This window comes from Hyla sarda, chromosome 3 (genome assembly GCF_029499605.1).
Source record: "Hyla sarda isolate aHylSar1 chromosome 3, aHylSar1.hap1, whole genome shotgun sequence".
Classification (NCBI taxonomy): domain Eukaryota; kingdom Metazoa; phylum Chordata; class Amphibia; order Anura; family Hylidae; genus Hyla; species Hyla sarda.
In genome coordinates this window covers 238318212-238334377 of record NC_079191.1, presented here as the reverse complement: position 1 = coordinate 238334377, position 16166 = coordinate 238318212, and the positions used below count along the sequence as shown (strand labels likewise).

Sequence of the window (16166 nt, the reverse complement as noted above, 5' to 3'; positions counted from 1 at the left end):
CAGAGCGCCTGAAATTTTTCACCGACTCCACATAGGAAAGGACTGACCTCTTTACATCCAACAAATTAAGCTTCTGCTGATTTTCATCCTGTGGATTTTCATAGAGAGTAGGTAGAAAAATGTCTTGATTAATATTCTCCACCGATGGCACTTTAGGGAGAAAAGAAGGATCAGTCCTAAGAATAAGACAATTCTGAGAAGATCTCATATAAGGCTCTTTGCAGGAAAGCACTTGGATTTCTCCCACACGTTTGGCTGTTGAGATGGCAACCAGAAAAATAGTCTTCAAGTGACTAATTTAATAGGCGCTTGATCCAAAGGCTCAAAAGGAAATGCCGTCAATGCTTCTAAAACTATGGAAAGGTCCCAAGAAGCTACTGGAGGCTTGACTGGAGGGCGGAGGTTCTTTATGGCTCTGAAGAACCTATTGACCAGAACACAAATCTTCCCTCAAACAGGTAGTTGATAGCTGAGAAATGAACTTTTAGAGTATTCCATTTCAAGCCCTTTTCGTATCCTTCTTGAAGGAACTTTAGGATATCTTTTAACCCTGGATCCGAGATACTATGTTCTTTACACCAAGCAGAATTTTTTTTTGCCACCTTATCGTACACCTTGATAGTAGCTGGTCTACGGGAAGAGGACAAAATATGTAATACTTCGTCAGCGAATCCCCTGGACTTCAGAGACAAGCGTTGAGCTTCCAAGCCGTTAGGTGGAAACCCTGAGGATTCTGATGTAGTATTCCTCTCTGACTCAACAGATCTGGCCTGAGAGGAATTTCGAGAAATGAGCCCCTCGAAAGTTCCCACACGGACTGAAACCAAGCCCTCCTGGGCCAGAATGGAAGGACTACTATGGCCGTGGCTTGCTCTTACCTGATCTTCTTCAGGACCTGAGCTACCAACTGCAGAGGAGGGAATACATAAATCAACTTGTTCTTCCATGAAATCGATAGGCCGTCTAGGAAGTTCGGGCTGTCTTTCTTGTTCAGGGAGCAGAACACAGGAAGCTTCCTGTTGTCTCTGGTAGCCATTGCCTCTATATCTGGGAATCCCATCCTGGAAGTGATCCACTGAAATGACTCTGGATGCAGACTCCACTCCGACTGGTCTATGGTGTGTCTGCTTAACCAGTCCACCTTCACGTTCTTTTCTCCCTTGATATGAACCGATCGAATCTCTGCCAAGTTGTCTTCGGCGCATCTCATCATGGCACTGCATTCTTCCCTCAACAGGGGGGACCTGGTACCCCCCTGCTTGTTGATGTAAAAGACCGTTACCAAGTTGTCTGATTGCACCAGGATACTCTGACCTCTGACCAGACATGAGAAGTGACGAAGGGCACGATGAATGGCTCTCATCTCTCTGAGATTGGACGACACCAGACTCTCCTCCCTCGACCATTTCACCTGGACCCAATGGTCCCCAAGGTGAGCTACCCAGCCTACAAAAGAGGCATCTGTGGTAAGAATTGACTGGGGAGCACTCGACAGACACCTCCCGCAGGTGACCTTGTCCAGATCTAACCACCATGTTAGATCCTGTCTGGTGGCTGTCGAGATATGAAGAGCAGCATCAAGGGAGGATCGGCGACCGTCCCACTGAGAGAGAATGTCTACCTGAAGGCATCTCGAATAAGCCTTGGCCCAAGATAACGCTTCCAGAGAGGATGTCATAAAACTCAGCACTCTCATGCCTGACCTGATTGTCAGATTGGAGGGCATCAACAGGTTCTGGACCACTGCTACCAGACTGTTCACCCTGTCTTCGGAAAGGAAGATCTTCATTTTCCTTGAATCCAACCTGAAACCCAGAAACCTGCAGACCCTGGATGGTTTCAAGACTGACTTGAGGGGGTTTACAATGAATCCATGTTCCTCCAGCGTGTTGATCGTCAGATGCAGATGGTGCTGTAGAAATTCTGGGGAGGATGCCTTGATGTACCAATCAACCAGATATGGTACGAGGAACACACCCTGAAGACGCAGGTGAGCTGCCAATACAACTACCACCTTTGTAAAAACTCTGGGTGTCGAGGACAACCTGAAAGGGAGACAGGTGAATTGAAGGTGAAGAGTCCTGTGTCCTGAATGAATGGCAATCCTGAGGAATATGCGGTGTGATTTCCTGACTGGTACATGCAGGTATGCGTCCTTTAAATCCAGGGTCACAGCGAAGTCCCCTTCCTGTAGAAAAGAAGGTCACTGACCGAAAGGTTTCCATGCGGAAGTGCTTCTTCTTCACAAACTTGTTTAAATGGGAGAGATCTATCACCAGACGCCATTGACCTTTTTTGGGGACTGCAAAAATTCTGGAATATACCCCTGTTCCTCTCTGGTGATAGGGAGCTTCTTCTAGAGCACCTTTTTTTAATGAATTATTTTGCTAGGCTTAGTAGAAGAGGTTTTCCGGGATTGGTGAAACGAATGGAAGGAGGGAGATTTGCAAATTCTATGCAACATCCCTTTGAGACAACTGACTTTACTCATGCATCTGAAGTAGTGCTTGTCAATACAGAGGAAAAATGAAGGAGCCTTGCTCCTACTGGGATGCTTCTGGCGTCATAGGGCTTGATCTTTTTCTTGGTACTGCTTTTTCTTAGGTGGTGCTGATTGTGCATCTCTTCCACCTCTGAATCTCCTCTGTCTTCCCTGCTGTCTTGCCCTTCTGAGAAAGGGAGCTCTCCTCTGAGTGTTACAGAAGGGACGAAAATTTGGTTTCTTCCCAACATATGGAAAAGCCACACCTTTAGGGCCGCTCATACGCTTCAGGATCCTATCTAATTGGGACCCCAACATATCCTTTCCCTTGAAGGGGAGGGTACAAAAATGTTTTTTTGATAGAACATCGCCTCCCCATTCTTTGATCCATAAGGCTCTACGGGCTGAGTTGGATGAAGCCAAGACTTTGGAACTTGCTCTGAGGGAGTCCATAGGGAAATCACAGAGGAATTCTGATGCACTCTTCATATCTGGTAAGCTTCTCAACAGATCCTCCCTTGGAATTCCATTGGCAATATCCTTGCCTAACTGACACTGGTACCGTGGCCATGGATGCTTTACAATTACTTGCAGCCGCCGTATAAACTTTTTGCAAATCCACCTCTGCCCTACGATCCATTGGGTCTTTGAGTAGGGAAGCTTCCTCTGAAGGAAACCACGCTTTCTTGGATAGACGGGCGACTGGAAGGTCTACCTTGGGAGGGTTCTCCCAGGATTGGCAACATTTTGGATCCAGTTTATATGTCGCTTTAAAGCAGGATCCTGTACCCAGTTTTTTCTCCGGATTATCCCATCCAGATTGCATACATTTTTTTTTAGAAGAGGCTGAGAAGGGAGATAATAATCATTTCCCTTAGGGAAATAATATAGAGCATCTTTTAACGGTAACTTAGTGGCCGTAGTATCATCCTCTATTGTGGCTTTTACTGCATCAATAAGAGGATCAACTTTATCTTTATTCAATAGCCAATACTCTTCCGGATCCTTAGTTACCACCACATCAGAACTGGAAATCACCTCTCCCACAGATAATTCTTCAGAAGTAGCATCTGAAGAGGAAGAACTTTCCTGATAGCGTGATCTCCTGCGCTTACTACCATGATGTCGGGAGGAGTCTTTGAACACTTCGGCAATTTGGGATTTTATCCATCCCACAAGCTGCTTCGTCTCAGATTGAAGGCTGGATTCCCCAGCAGGTAAACAAAACTGGCATTTGTCATATTCACATGCATCAGGTAGGGGTTGATCTCAACCTGTACATTCCCTGTGTCTCTTTCTCTTTCCAGAATCTCTATGGATGGACATCTGAAAATACAGGAGCAAATAATTGCAATAGGGGCTAATACACCGAATGCACCTAGGAAAAGAGACACAATACCTTCCTGATCACACACAGATGCTCCCAGGCAGAGTGCTTACACACTAATGAAACACCAGGGTTTAAATATCAGTAAGGGATCAAAAGGTCCCACCCAGCACCTCCTGCCCAGTACCTTGACAAGTGATGTCAGACGCCATTCTGCACGTGACCGTGGTTCTCAGACCGAGCTGCCCGAATTCCAAGCGCCTTACGCTGGCACCGGCACAGCTGCACGCACGGTACTCTGCGATCTTCCGCTATGCCAGCTCCAGCATTGCACGCGGGAAGCACCGGAATCTACCCCGGAGTACTGCACTGCAGCCGTAGCCAAGGAGAAAGGACGCCCGCGCCTCTGTCTTCAAACCTACAGGTAGAGAGGGGGCTCTAATCTGTTCTCTGCCAAGAAGAAACAAAAACACAGTGTGGGGGAGTTTGTGGGAAACATTTATGTGCATAAGGGTGTGGCCTGGAGTACTAATTGCTTAATTAATTATTTTAATCAATTGTATGAAGTTTGATATTATTTCTTCTGCCTAATAGTAGAAAAAACATAGTTAACCCATATGTCCTGTGCTGCCGTAGGACGATATGGAAGTAGTAATACACTAGTTCAGGTCAGGCAACACTATACACCTACTATATGAGGACAAAAAGGCACACAATGCGCCATCTACAATTATACTTACTGTGCATGTTTCATATTTGTACAGCAACACAGAGTATAGTTATAACCTTCATGTTAGGAGATAACAAGATGTAAATTACTTATGCTAACTGTCCACCAGGATCTGTGAACTAGATCTGAAGATACAATGAATTTTACCTTTTAGTATATTTTGCCATATCCCAGGGAATGTATACAATGCTACGTTCAGGTGGTATAAACTGGTTTAAATAGGTAACTGCAGCAACCAATTCATCACTAAGGATCCTTTCATGCCTTCTTTTTTCCCGTTCCTACGTTAAAAAGAAATATATGTTACACATAATACATATATAATGCTACTAAATATTTTACTGTTCTCTCAAAAGGTACATTTTTCTACCAGCTTTCCCATGTTAAGTAATAGTCCTATCTTCTATTTGACTTCTTCATCACCTTCCCTTTCATGTACAACCTGTAAATATATCCACACCCCTGCATGTATATCCACACCCCTGCATGCATATCCTCACAGTGGCACTTAAAAAAATAAATAAATAAATAAATAAATAAATAAATAAAAACACATACTTACTGGTTGATTGTTGTACTAAAGATCAGATAAGTGGAGACCAATTAAATTGCTTCCAAGAAGTTGGAAACATAGTGTAAGGATCATTTAACTTGTTATTTAAAAGGAAGAAAAACTTTAGCTGCAGGAAACACAGAGTAATGCCCTGCTATTGTGAATGATGTGCACAGGTTCATTGGTGCCTTCAAAAAGATTTCATTTGTAATCATAAGATAATACTGAATACATTATTTTCTGTTGTACAAAAGTGGCAAACTTCTGGAAAAAATTCCTTTGCACAAAAATTTTGTGACACACTTTAAAAAGCATGAAGCATAAATGGTTTGTGGCCTCCTGTGGCCCAGCACAGTTATAGCTGAAATCTATTCTGGCTGGCATATATTTCAAAGTGTGATACACAGTCATCGGAGCATCAGATTGATTAAAAGGCAAGTGGCTCTTAATAAATTGGCATATCTCGTGCTAGAACACTCTCCTTTGAAATGGACATGCAAAATGTTGTTTTTAATAAATGCCTTCCATATGTATTCTAAATGTAAACAGTTGTAGAATGTATGAAGAAAGATGTCCGGCACTCAAGGTATACAGATAAAAACAATGTTTTCTTTATTGAAATCTTGACACAGATGTTACATACAGAAAGGCATGTCTGATGTGTTTCACACCAGCCAGTGTGAAACGCTTCAGACATGCCATTCTGTATGTAACATCTGTGTTAAGATTTAAATAAAGCAAAAAAAATTTTTATCCGTATACCTCGAGTGCCGGACATTTTTCTTCATATGCCAGTGCAGAGAAGCAGAGAGCGGGACCGGCTGGTCCATAGGACAGGTGAACTGGAGATTAGCAGTTATTAAACTCATCCCGGGTGATACCAAAGAAATAGAAATTTAGCATAGCGGCAGGTACAGAGCAATTAACACTACTCAGATGTAACCAGATCCAAACAAAGGTATCCATAGGTAGGTGATGGTCAACACCGATACATGCACCAGACGCTCGTGTAAGTAAGTATAAAGTAGAAATAACGGGTGGCACTCACCAGGTTCTTCTATGGTGAACAGACCTTCTTTATTTAAAAAGAAGTGCACATAGTAAAATGAAAGGAACACGGACGCCGGCAGTGTCTACAAGGGGATGCTGTTTTGTACGTCATGCATACTACGTCAGACAACCTCATACAAACTCATTCCAGGCTCTGCCTTCAATCTAAGGTGGACTTCAGACATATTCATCACACAGTAGGCTGTGACACAGACATACAGGGTTTATTTGCGCCTTTTGGTTTATACATTTCTGATGATTTTGAGTTGCAATCGATTTATTTTTGGAAATACACATGATATGCAAGGGTTTTATGAACTGCACCTTTTTGTGAAAAGGTGCAAAAAAGGTGCAAAGCCACTGAAAAGTGTCTAAAACTACACCAGCCCAGACTTAGCTTAGCTTTTTGGTGTATGTGAAGAGAGAAATTTCAGAAAATGTGACCTGCACAAAATGTATCAAATGCTCTGCTATAATTTAATAAATTTGGTGTTACTACACATTATGAGCACAAAAGGTGTAGAAAAATGCTTCACTTATTCCTACAATGATAAATGCTGGCCACAGTACATCGCAGTACAGGGACCCATTTTAAAAGTAAATGGATAATAAATGTTTGCGACTGTATAGAAAAATGAAGCCTTATTGTGATTTTCTATAGAGTGGAAAAAATATACATCAATGAGTCTATGGACCCAAAAGGACACTCTTATGGCACTTATAAGGTAAAAAGTTCCCTTGGATGGTCAAAGCATTGACTGGGAGCTCTGATGGCACAGACACCAAATGCAAAGTTCAAATATAATGCCAACAGATCTTTTTAAGTGAAAACTCTTGAAGCAGCTTTAAGAAAAGTATAGTGTGGCATAGAAATTGCCATGGTAGATTATATGTGGACAGAATTAAAAAAAATATGTTATTATGTATGTGTAACTGGAATTATTATTCCAGATACAAGTTAGTCTTAAGAAATTTCCTTTTTTTTTGTTTACAGTGCAAATGGTTAAAAAAAATTATTCTACTGCTTCCCATTATTCTTATGTCTGATATGTCTTTTTATGGAGGCATTTAAAGGGGTACTCCGCTGCTCAGCGATTGGAACAAACTGTTCCAAATGCTGGAGCCCGCGCCAGCAGCTTGTGAAGTCATAGCCCCCCCCCCATGATGTCACACTCCGCCCCCTCAATGCAAATCTATGGGAGGGGCGTGACGGCTGTGACACCCACTCCCATAGACTTGCATTGGGGGGGCATGACGTCATTAGGGGGGGCGGGGCTATGACATCACCAACTCCCGGCGCCAGCATTCGGAACAGTTTGTTCCAAATGCTGAGCAGCGGAGTACCCCTTTAAGGCTATTTATTCTAGCCTGCTGTGTGTTCACAGCGGTGCTAAAATATGCTTGTGCAGCTCTCCCGAGCAAGGATTGTGGGAGCTTCCCAGTCAATACAATAGCCAGTCTCCTGCTGTAGGCTGCGCTTTGGGCAGTTTAACCCTTGACATGTCACGGTCAAATCATGACCGCTGCATATGAGGATCAACTGTGTTCTTCTTAACACAGACACACCATTGACATCATTAATGTCTTTAATAAAATTCAGTCTCAAGGTCTTACTGAGTCTTGACGTCAAGAAGGCGTTTGATCGCCTAAGTTCGCCTTTTCTAATGGGGCTCTTCTGTTTTATGGTGTGTCTGGTTTGTTTCTTACTGCAATTCGATCCCTATATTCCCTTTCCTCTGCCTGCCTCATGCTCCTTTCCCACCCCTTTGTATCTATAATGGGATGCGCCAGAGCATTCTTCCCTTCTTTTTGTTTCAGCTATACAGCCTCTGGCGGCCCTGATTTAGGAGGCTGATGTTAGGGGTAAGGAAGATAAGATAAGACAAAGCTCTTAGCGGATGATGTCTTATCAGACCAGGCAATATCTCTTCCTAGTTTACATAAAGCTTTGGAGGCGGGTACCTGGATACAAAGTTAATGAAGGGAAAACTGAAGCTCTGCCAATTAACCTTCCTACCCCTATCAATGGTGGACTCTTCCCTCTACAAGAGTAATAGTTGTTCATGCGATATGTTTGGGCCTAGGCTCTCTGCCTCTATCCAGACAGTATGGAAGGTACATGGGGGCTTATCACATCCCAATGTATAAAAATTATTACCTGGCTGCCTACTTGCGCATAATCCACTCTTGGTCTCTTCACCATGCATATAATAAATGGACTGTGGTGGAGAAACTGTAGATGGCTCCTCTCCATCCTGACGTGTTACTCTGGTGACCATCTCTCCCTGGTACAAAGGTACCTCTCTTGGGTCCTATGGCATTTACTGTGAAATTGTGGAAAGAGGAGATTTCCCAGTTCTCCTTACATTTGGCTAGATCCTTATAGCAGCCTGTATTGTTTACTCACTTTTTTGATAATAGTTGTGACACTGCAACAATTCTGCCTTGGCGACAAGCTAGTTTTTTTTTAACTCGCCATATAGTGGACCTGGTGAAATCCATTGTATTTCCCTTCTCAAATTTGCGAGACTGATATTGCCTCTACAATCGCTTACTACCACGGCTTCACAGGAGGCATCACTGGAGAATCAGGGTTTCCTTTCCCGTTAACTACATCTTTTGAGACTCTTTGTAGACAAGCAAAAAAATTGCTAGGCCATTAAGCCCAAAAGGCATTCCAGGGGAATGGGATAATAATAAAAATAATAATAATATTTACATAGCTGCAACACATTCCACTGTATTTTACTATTTTGGGACTACAAATAAAGAGAAATATCAGACATTACAATATTACATACTAAATATTACATAGGAGAAGTAAGGGACTGCTCATGAGAGCTAACAGTCTATAAGGGATGGGGCTGAGACAAAAGGCAGCACGTGCTTTGTCCTGCCATATTTTATAAACAGGGTAGATAACAAAAAGGTGAGAGAACTAGGCAGTGCAAGTGAAATGCATGGTCAGGCAGTGCAAGTGAAATGCATGGTTGGCTACAGCTTAAAGGGGAATCCAATGGAAAAAAATATTTTTTTAAATCAACTGGTGCCAGAAAGTTAAACAGATTTGTAAATTAAATATTAAATAATCACAGTCCTCAGTGTATCACCTACAAGAGGTGTATGATGGAATTGATACCAGCCTGAATAGTGGTGAAAAAGTTGTGTTTAATAATCACCTAATCTACACAAAATAATGCCACATAAAAATTGCAACAACAAACAATCTGCAGGGCCCTTGCAGTGATAAAAAAAATGGCTAAAAATCTAAAAATAGGATAAAAAGAAAATCCCAATAAAAATGGAATCCCAGTAAACATCAGTAATATTGCATAAATCAGGAGATGTCCACCTGTAACAAAAATAACGTCCACCTGTAGCAAAGTCCACCTGTAACAAGAAATAGAACTAGAACTGTCCACCTAGTGGTATATGATGAAAATGTCCACCTATGTGAATTCCACCTGAATAGGTGATAAGATGGACAATCCTGTAGGTATCACAAAATGCAATGCCAAAAACAAGTAATCTCCACAGTAGCTGTTAAATGCTGCAATGCAAACAGACAAGCAGTCTCCACAGTAGCTGTTATATACTGTAATGTCCGCAATTTCACTTGCCAGTGGTTGACGTACTAAGGCTGAAAAGGAACTGGCCGGCACCAAGTGCCACTCACCACTCCACGCCGCGGCTGCGGTCCTCCTCCGGAGCTCTAGCTAGCGGCAGATGGTGGTCACGAATAGCCACGCGACTGCCGGCGTCTGTGTTGTCGCTTGCGGCTGCACGCTAGCGAGCTTCCAGTCTCAGCGGTCAGCTGATTGCAGGTCAGCTGACCGGGACTTGCCGTTTCAGCGGATGGTCACGTTCATGGAGGGCAGTAGTTGTCTGATGTAGTTTGATTGCGGGGAGTGCTTGTGTTGACCCAGGTGGCACTGGTGGTGCAGGTGGTTGAGGGAGATTAACCCTTTGCTGTCCTTCTTGCAAATGCAAAAGTCCGGTGCATAAGCGCACTGTGTGAATTCGGTTCACATCGCCGTAGCTGCTGCAGTCCTTCACCAAACGTGTTTCGGGGTATAAATGATTAGGTCTGAACCCCTTCCTCAGTGGTGTAGATACACCACTGAGGAAGGGGTTCAGACCTAATAATTTATACCCTGAGACGCATTTGGTGAGACCGGAAGCTCGCTAGCGTGCAGCCGCGAGCGACAACACAGACGCCGGCAGGCGCTCGGCTATTCGTGACCACCATCTGCCGCTAGCAAGCAGCTCCGGAGGAGGACCGCAGCCCCGGCGTGGAGTGGTGAGTGGCACTTGGTGCCGGCCAGTTCCTTTTCAGCCTTAGTACGTCAACCACTGGCAAGTGAAATTGCGGACATTACAGTATATAACAGCTACTGTGGAGACTGCTTGTCTGTTTGCATTGCAGCATTTAACAGCTACTGTGGAGATTACTTGTTTGTTGGCATTGCATTTTGTGATACTTACAGGATTGTCCATCTTCTCACCTATTCAGGTGGAATTCACATAGGTGGACATTTTCATCATATACCACTAGGTGGACAGTTCTAGTTCTATTTCTTGTTACAGGTGGACTTTGCTAAAGGTGGACGTTATGTTTGTTACAGGTGGACATCTCCTGATTTATGCAATATTACTGATGTTTACTGGGATTTCATTTTTATTGGGATTTTCTTTTTATCCTATTTTTAGATTGGCCATTTTTATTATCACCGCAAGGGCCCTGCGGATTGTTTGTTATTGCAATTTTTATGTGGCATTATTTTGTGTAGAATAGGTGATTATTAAACACAACTTTTTCACCACTATTTAGGCTGGTATCAATTCCATCATACACCTCTTGTAGGTGATACACTGAGGACTGTGATTATTTAATATTTGATTATTCCTTTTTTCCCTCTTTACTGGGTGAGAGGGCCACAGTTAACCTCGTGTTGTTTTGTTTGTGAGCTTCAGTTCATGTATTTTAGATTTGTAAATTAATTCTATTAAAAAATCTTAATCCTTCCAGTTCTTTTTAGGGGCTATATACTACAGAGGAAATGCTTTACTTTTTAGATTTTTCTGATGTCATGACCACAGTGCCCTCTGCTAACCTCTGCTGTCCATTTTAGGAACTGTCCAGAGCAGGAGAAAATCCCCATAGCAAACATACAAAAATCTAAAAAGTAAAGCATTTTCTCTGTAGTATATAGCCCCAAAAAAGTACTGGAATGATTAATATTTTTTTATAGAAGTAATTTACAAATCTGTTTAACTTTCTGGCACCAGTTGATTAAAAAAAAAAAAAAAAAAGTTTTCCACGGGAGTACCCCTTTAACTAGACAATAACAGCTGCTCACGGGGGTTTTCTGAAGATCATATTCCTGTGCTTTTACAACAAACATATTGTTGGGGACAATCATATCAGAACTGTAAAGCGATTAGCAAAGAAAACAAGAGATACTTTAGCATTATAATAACAATTGCTTACTTTGTTGATAAGGATCTCAACAGCTGTCAAAGATGTCAAAAAATGTTTTTTAAAATGATGCAATACTGAAAATCATTAAAATGATGCAATACTGAAAATCATATACTGTAGGTCTTTAAGAATACATCAGGATCCAATCAGCTAATCTGAACAGAACCTTAACAAAATGAAAGTATTTTTTAAAAACACTGACTTCTGGTACAAAAGCACTGTATTGAAGCAACAGGAAGAGCTATTTTTTAATTAACTAGGAAATATCTACACTATGTCATATTTTCATACTAAACAATTGGCACTACAGTGCTTTAAAATCATTAGTACTTCCTTATTTATTTTCTTTGTTTGGAAGTCTAATGCTAAAATGCAAATGATTATGAACATTTCAAAGAATATTTGTCCCTTGAGAAAGCAGTTGCTATGACAATGGTAGAAGTTATGCATAAAATTAAGACAACTTAAAAAAGCTGTAGAATCATTAAATGACAGGTGAGAAAGCATCAATATTTCTAACGTTGAATTTATTAAATAATCTTAGCATCATTTATTTATACAAACTAATGAGCTGTCTTTTGGGATGTTATAAGACAACTATGATTTAACTATAAAAGTTATTTTTTTCTAAAATATTCTAAAAGGTGGCATCATAGAGCAGCTTTGCATACCCTTCTTTGAAGAAAAGGTTAATAGCATGCTCTAAATTGTTTTATCTGCACCATGCAGAAAGTTAGTTTGAAGCAGCAATGATTTTACTCTATGCTACTGTCATTTATGACCTATCACTGTATTACATCTATCACAGACACAGAATATCTAGTCGATCAGCGCATAATAATGCACTGCACAGTAAAGCATAGCTTATAGCTGTGGTCTTACCTTTTTGTATTTTTTTTATGTAAGACAGACACTAAATAAAAAGAATTCTAAAACACAGGACTAAATATAGTTAATGAAGACTTAAAAATGCATGATGATTCCTGGCTCATATGAACAGCACACTAAACAATTTATTAGCATTGTATAGTTTATCTAGAATTTGCTAGCACTGCATCTGATCAGAATAAAAAAAACACAAGCTGCTTTCTACCAAAACGTGACTTCATGTTCTATTAAAGCATAGTCCTAAGATCATAGTCCAAGCACATGTTTCTAAATATCACTAAGCTTTCAAGACAAAAAAATGGATAACTTCAAACACTAATTACAAATTGTTGAGCATGAGCTGGCTAATAAAGCAGGTTCAGGTTTAATAGGAAATCATGCATTTCAATTACTCCAGAAATGCATTAATGCTGGAATCCTGGTGTGGATGGTCTATTAAAAAGCACATTTTCATCCACACTACAATCGCAGAGTAAAAAAAATAAACCACTTAAGGAGTCACATGTCAGAGCCTGGTGATCTAGAGCCTTGCAGATTGCCTTTGACAGCCAAGTCTATAAATAAAACAGCAAAGCAAATGTCATTTTTGCTATTTCCAGTTTATGGCTTTTAATTTATTTGAATATCCATAATAGTATTGCATACAAATGAACATATTTTAACTGTCAGATTAAATCTGATTCACTTGATTTTCTGACAGCTTCTGTGGCTGAAGATATAGTATACAGAAAGTCTAAACAATGCATTTTAAATAAATAAATATATAAATAATTAATGCAGATCTGTCATCATACTATGTTGCTAATAGAATTCTCTACTTCTTTAATCCTCCATTTCCTATCTGTTCATGCAGGCCATCATTTATGGAATGAAGAGTCAAGATTCTTCCTCTGATTTATCAAGTCCCCACATGCAGCTTCAAAATTTCTTCTTCTTAACTGCAACTAGGGGGCTGCATTGGGATTGGGATCCCGCTGGACCCAACCGAAAACATGCGGGTGCAGGCGGTCAGGAGGCTGCTGCAGGCAGGCACAAGCGGTCAGGCACTATGCCTGCTGGTCACGCAAAATCCCGCACCAGCCTCCATATAGCTTGAAATGAGACAGTGGCAAACTGTCTCACAATCAGAGTGCCCCTACCAGTATTGTCTCCTCCCCCTGCCTCCCCCCCCCCCCCCCCACTCCTGCCATTTTGTGGAGCCCGCTGAGGTCAGCCTGCGCTGGAGGATGGTCTACCAGTACTGTACTCTCTCCATCTTCTCCTGCCAGCTCGGTAGGTCAGAGAGCTGCCACCAATGTTCACACACAGAGACACAAAGTGCGCTGTGCTTGTCCTGCGGCCCCGACTGGGTATGTAAGTGACTGCATCTCGGTGATCCTCCAAGCCAGGGCCTCTCCACTGCTATGCACATGGGGGTATGTCTTCTACATAATGGACATAATGTCACATCAAACTCCAAAAATGGTCTGGACAAAATTATTGGTACCCTTTCAAAATTGTGGAAAAATAAGATTGTTTCAAGCATGTGGTGGTCCTTTAAACTCACCTGGGGCACACCTGAAAGCAGATAAAAAGGAGAGAAGTTCACTTAGTCTTTGCATTGTGTGTCTGTGTGTGCCACACTAAGCATGGACAACAGAAAGAGGAGAAGAGAACTGTCTGAGGACTTGAGAACCAAAATTGTGGAAAAATATCAACAATCTCAAGGTTACAAGTCCATCTCCAGAGATCTAGATTTGCCTTGGTTACAATGTGCAACATTACCAATAAGTTTGCAACCCATGGCAATGTAGCTAATCTCCCTGGGCGTGGATAGAAGAGAAAAATGTATGAAAGGTGTCAACGCGGGATAGTCAGGATGGTGGATAAGCAGCCCCAAACAAGTTCCAAAGATATTCAAGCTGTCCTGCATGCTCAGGGAGAATCAGTGTCGCAGCTTACTATCTGTCAACATTTAAATGAAATGAAACACCATGGCAAGAGACCCAGGAGGACCCCACTGCTGACACAGAGACATACAAAAAGCAAGACTACATTTTGCCAAAATTTACTTGAGTAAGCCAAAATCCTTCTGGGAAAACATCTTGTGGACAGATGAGACCAAGATAGAGCTTTTTGGTAAAGCACATCATTCTACTGTTTACCAAAAGGGGAATGAGGCCAACAAAGAAAAGAACACAGTACCTACAGTGAAATATGGTGGAGGTTCAATTATGTTTTGGGGTTGTTTAGCTGCCTCTGGCACTGGGTGTCTTGAATGTGTGTAAGGCATCATGAAATCTGAGGATAACCAATGGATTTTGGGTCGCACTGTACAGCCCAGTGTCAGAAAGCTGGGTTTGCATTTGAGAGGTTGGGTCTTCCAGCAGGAAAATGCACCCAGAAACGGATGGCAACAAAGCGCTGGAGAGTTTTGGTAGTGGCCAGCAATGAGTCCAGATCTATATCCCATTGAACACCTGTGGAAAGATCTTAAAATTGCTGTTGGGAAAAGGCACCCTTCCAATAATAGAGACCTGAAGCAGTTTGCAAAGGAAGAGTGGTCCAACATCTTGACTGAGAGGTGTAAGAAGCTTATTGATGGTTAAAGGAAACAACTGATTTCAGTTTTTTTTCCAAAGGGTGTGCAACTAAATATTAAGTTAAGGGTGCCAATAATTTTTGTCCAGACCATTTTTGGAGTTTGGTGTGACATTATGTCTAATTAGTTTTTTTTCCTCCCTTTTTTGGTTTAGTTCCAATACACACAAAGGGAATAAACATGTGAATAGCAAAACATGTGTTACTGCAATCCTTTTCTGTTAGAAATACTTCATTTTATTCTTGAAAAATTTCAGGGGTGCCAACATTTATGGCCATGACTGTACATTCCTATACAGGTGGGTGTATGTGCAGCAGAGCATTGCACCCTAGTCTGTACTACAGACTAGGGTGCAATGCTCTGCACAAACCCCCACCGGTATAGGAATGTACATACATACATACACACTGCTATACACACAGGGGGGGTATGTGCAGATTGCAGAGCATTGCACCCTAGGGTTTTCTACAGACTCTAGAGTGCAATGCTCTGCAGTCTGCACATACCCTATGGGAGCTATAACAAAAAGTAAAAAGTGTAAAAAAAATAAATAAATGTACCCCTTCCCATTAACCCCTTCCTTAGTATGAGCTTGAATCCCCACACACTTTCCCATTTTTTAAATAAAATAATGTAAAAAAAATAAATAAACGTATGTGGTATCGCTGCGTGCGTAAATGTCTGAACTATTAAAAAATCTTGTTAATTAAATTGCAGGGTCGATTGTGTACACGTATAAAAATACTAAAGCCCAAAATTGCACATTTTTGTATGTCATTTTTATATGCCATAAAAATAATAAAAAGCTATCAAAAAGTCCCATCAAAACTAAAACGGTACCAATAAAAACTACAGACCACAGCGCAAAAAATTAGCTCTCATACATCCCCGTATATGGAAAAATAAAAAAAGTTATACGGGTCAGAAGAGGACCATTTTAACCCCTTAAGGACGCAGGACGTAAATGTACGTCCTGGTGAGGTGGTACTTAACGCACCAGGACGTACATTTACGTCCTAAGCATAACCGCGGGCATCGGAGCGATGCCCGTGTCATGCGCGGCTGATCCCGGC

The 16166-nt window shown here is 41.6% G+C and overlaps 1 protein-coding gene across 7 annotated transcripts in view; it reads right to left on the bottom strand.

Annotated features, from left to right (window-relative positions):
- The window catches only part of FIG4 (FIG4 phosphoinositide 5-phosphatase), a 653436-nt gene that overhangs the window by 403251 nt on the left and 234019 nt on the right, over positions 1-16166 (bottom strand). For all 7 annotated transcript variants that reach the window (XR_008891311.1, XR_008891312.1, XM_056566306.1 and 4 more), the window contains exon 12: positions 4687-4820. Coding sequence is in view for 5 of the 7 variants with exons in the window: in XM_056566306.1 (XP_056422281.1) it covers positions 4687-4820 (134 nt within the window). In the remaining 2 variants the exon portion in view is untranslated. The remainder of the gene's footprint in view (positions 1-4686; positions 4821-16166) is intronic.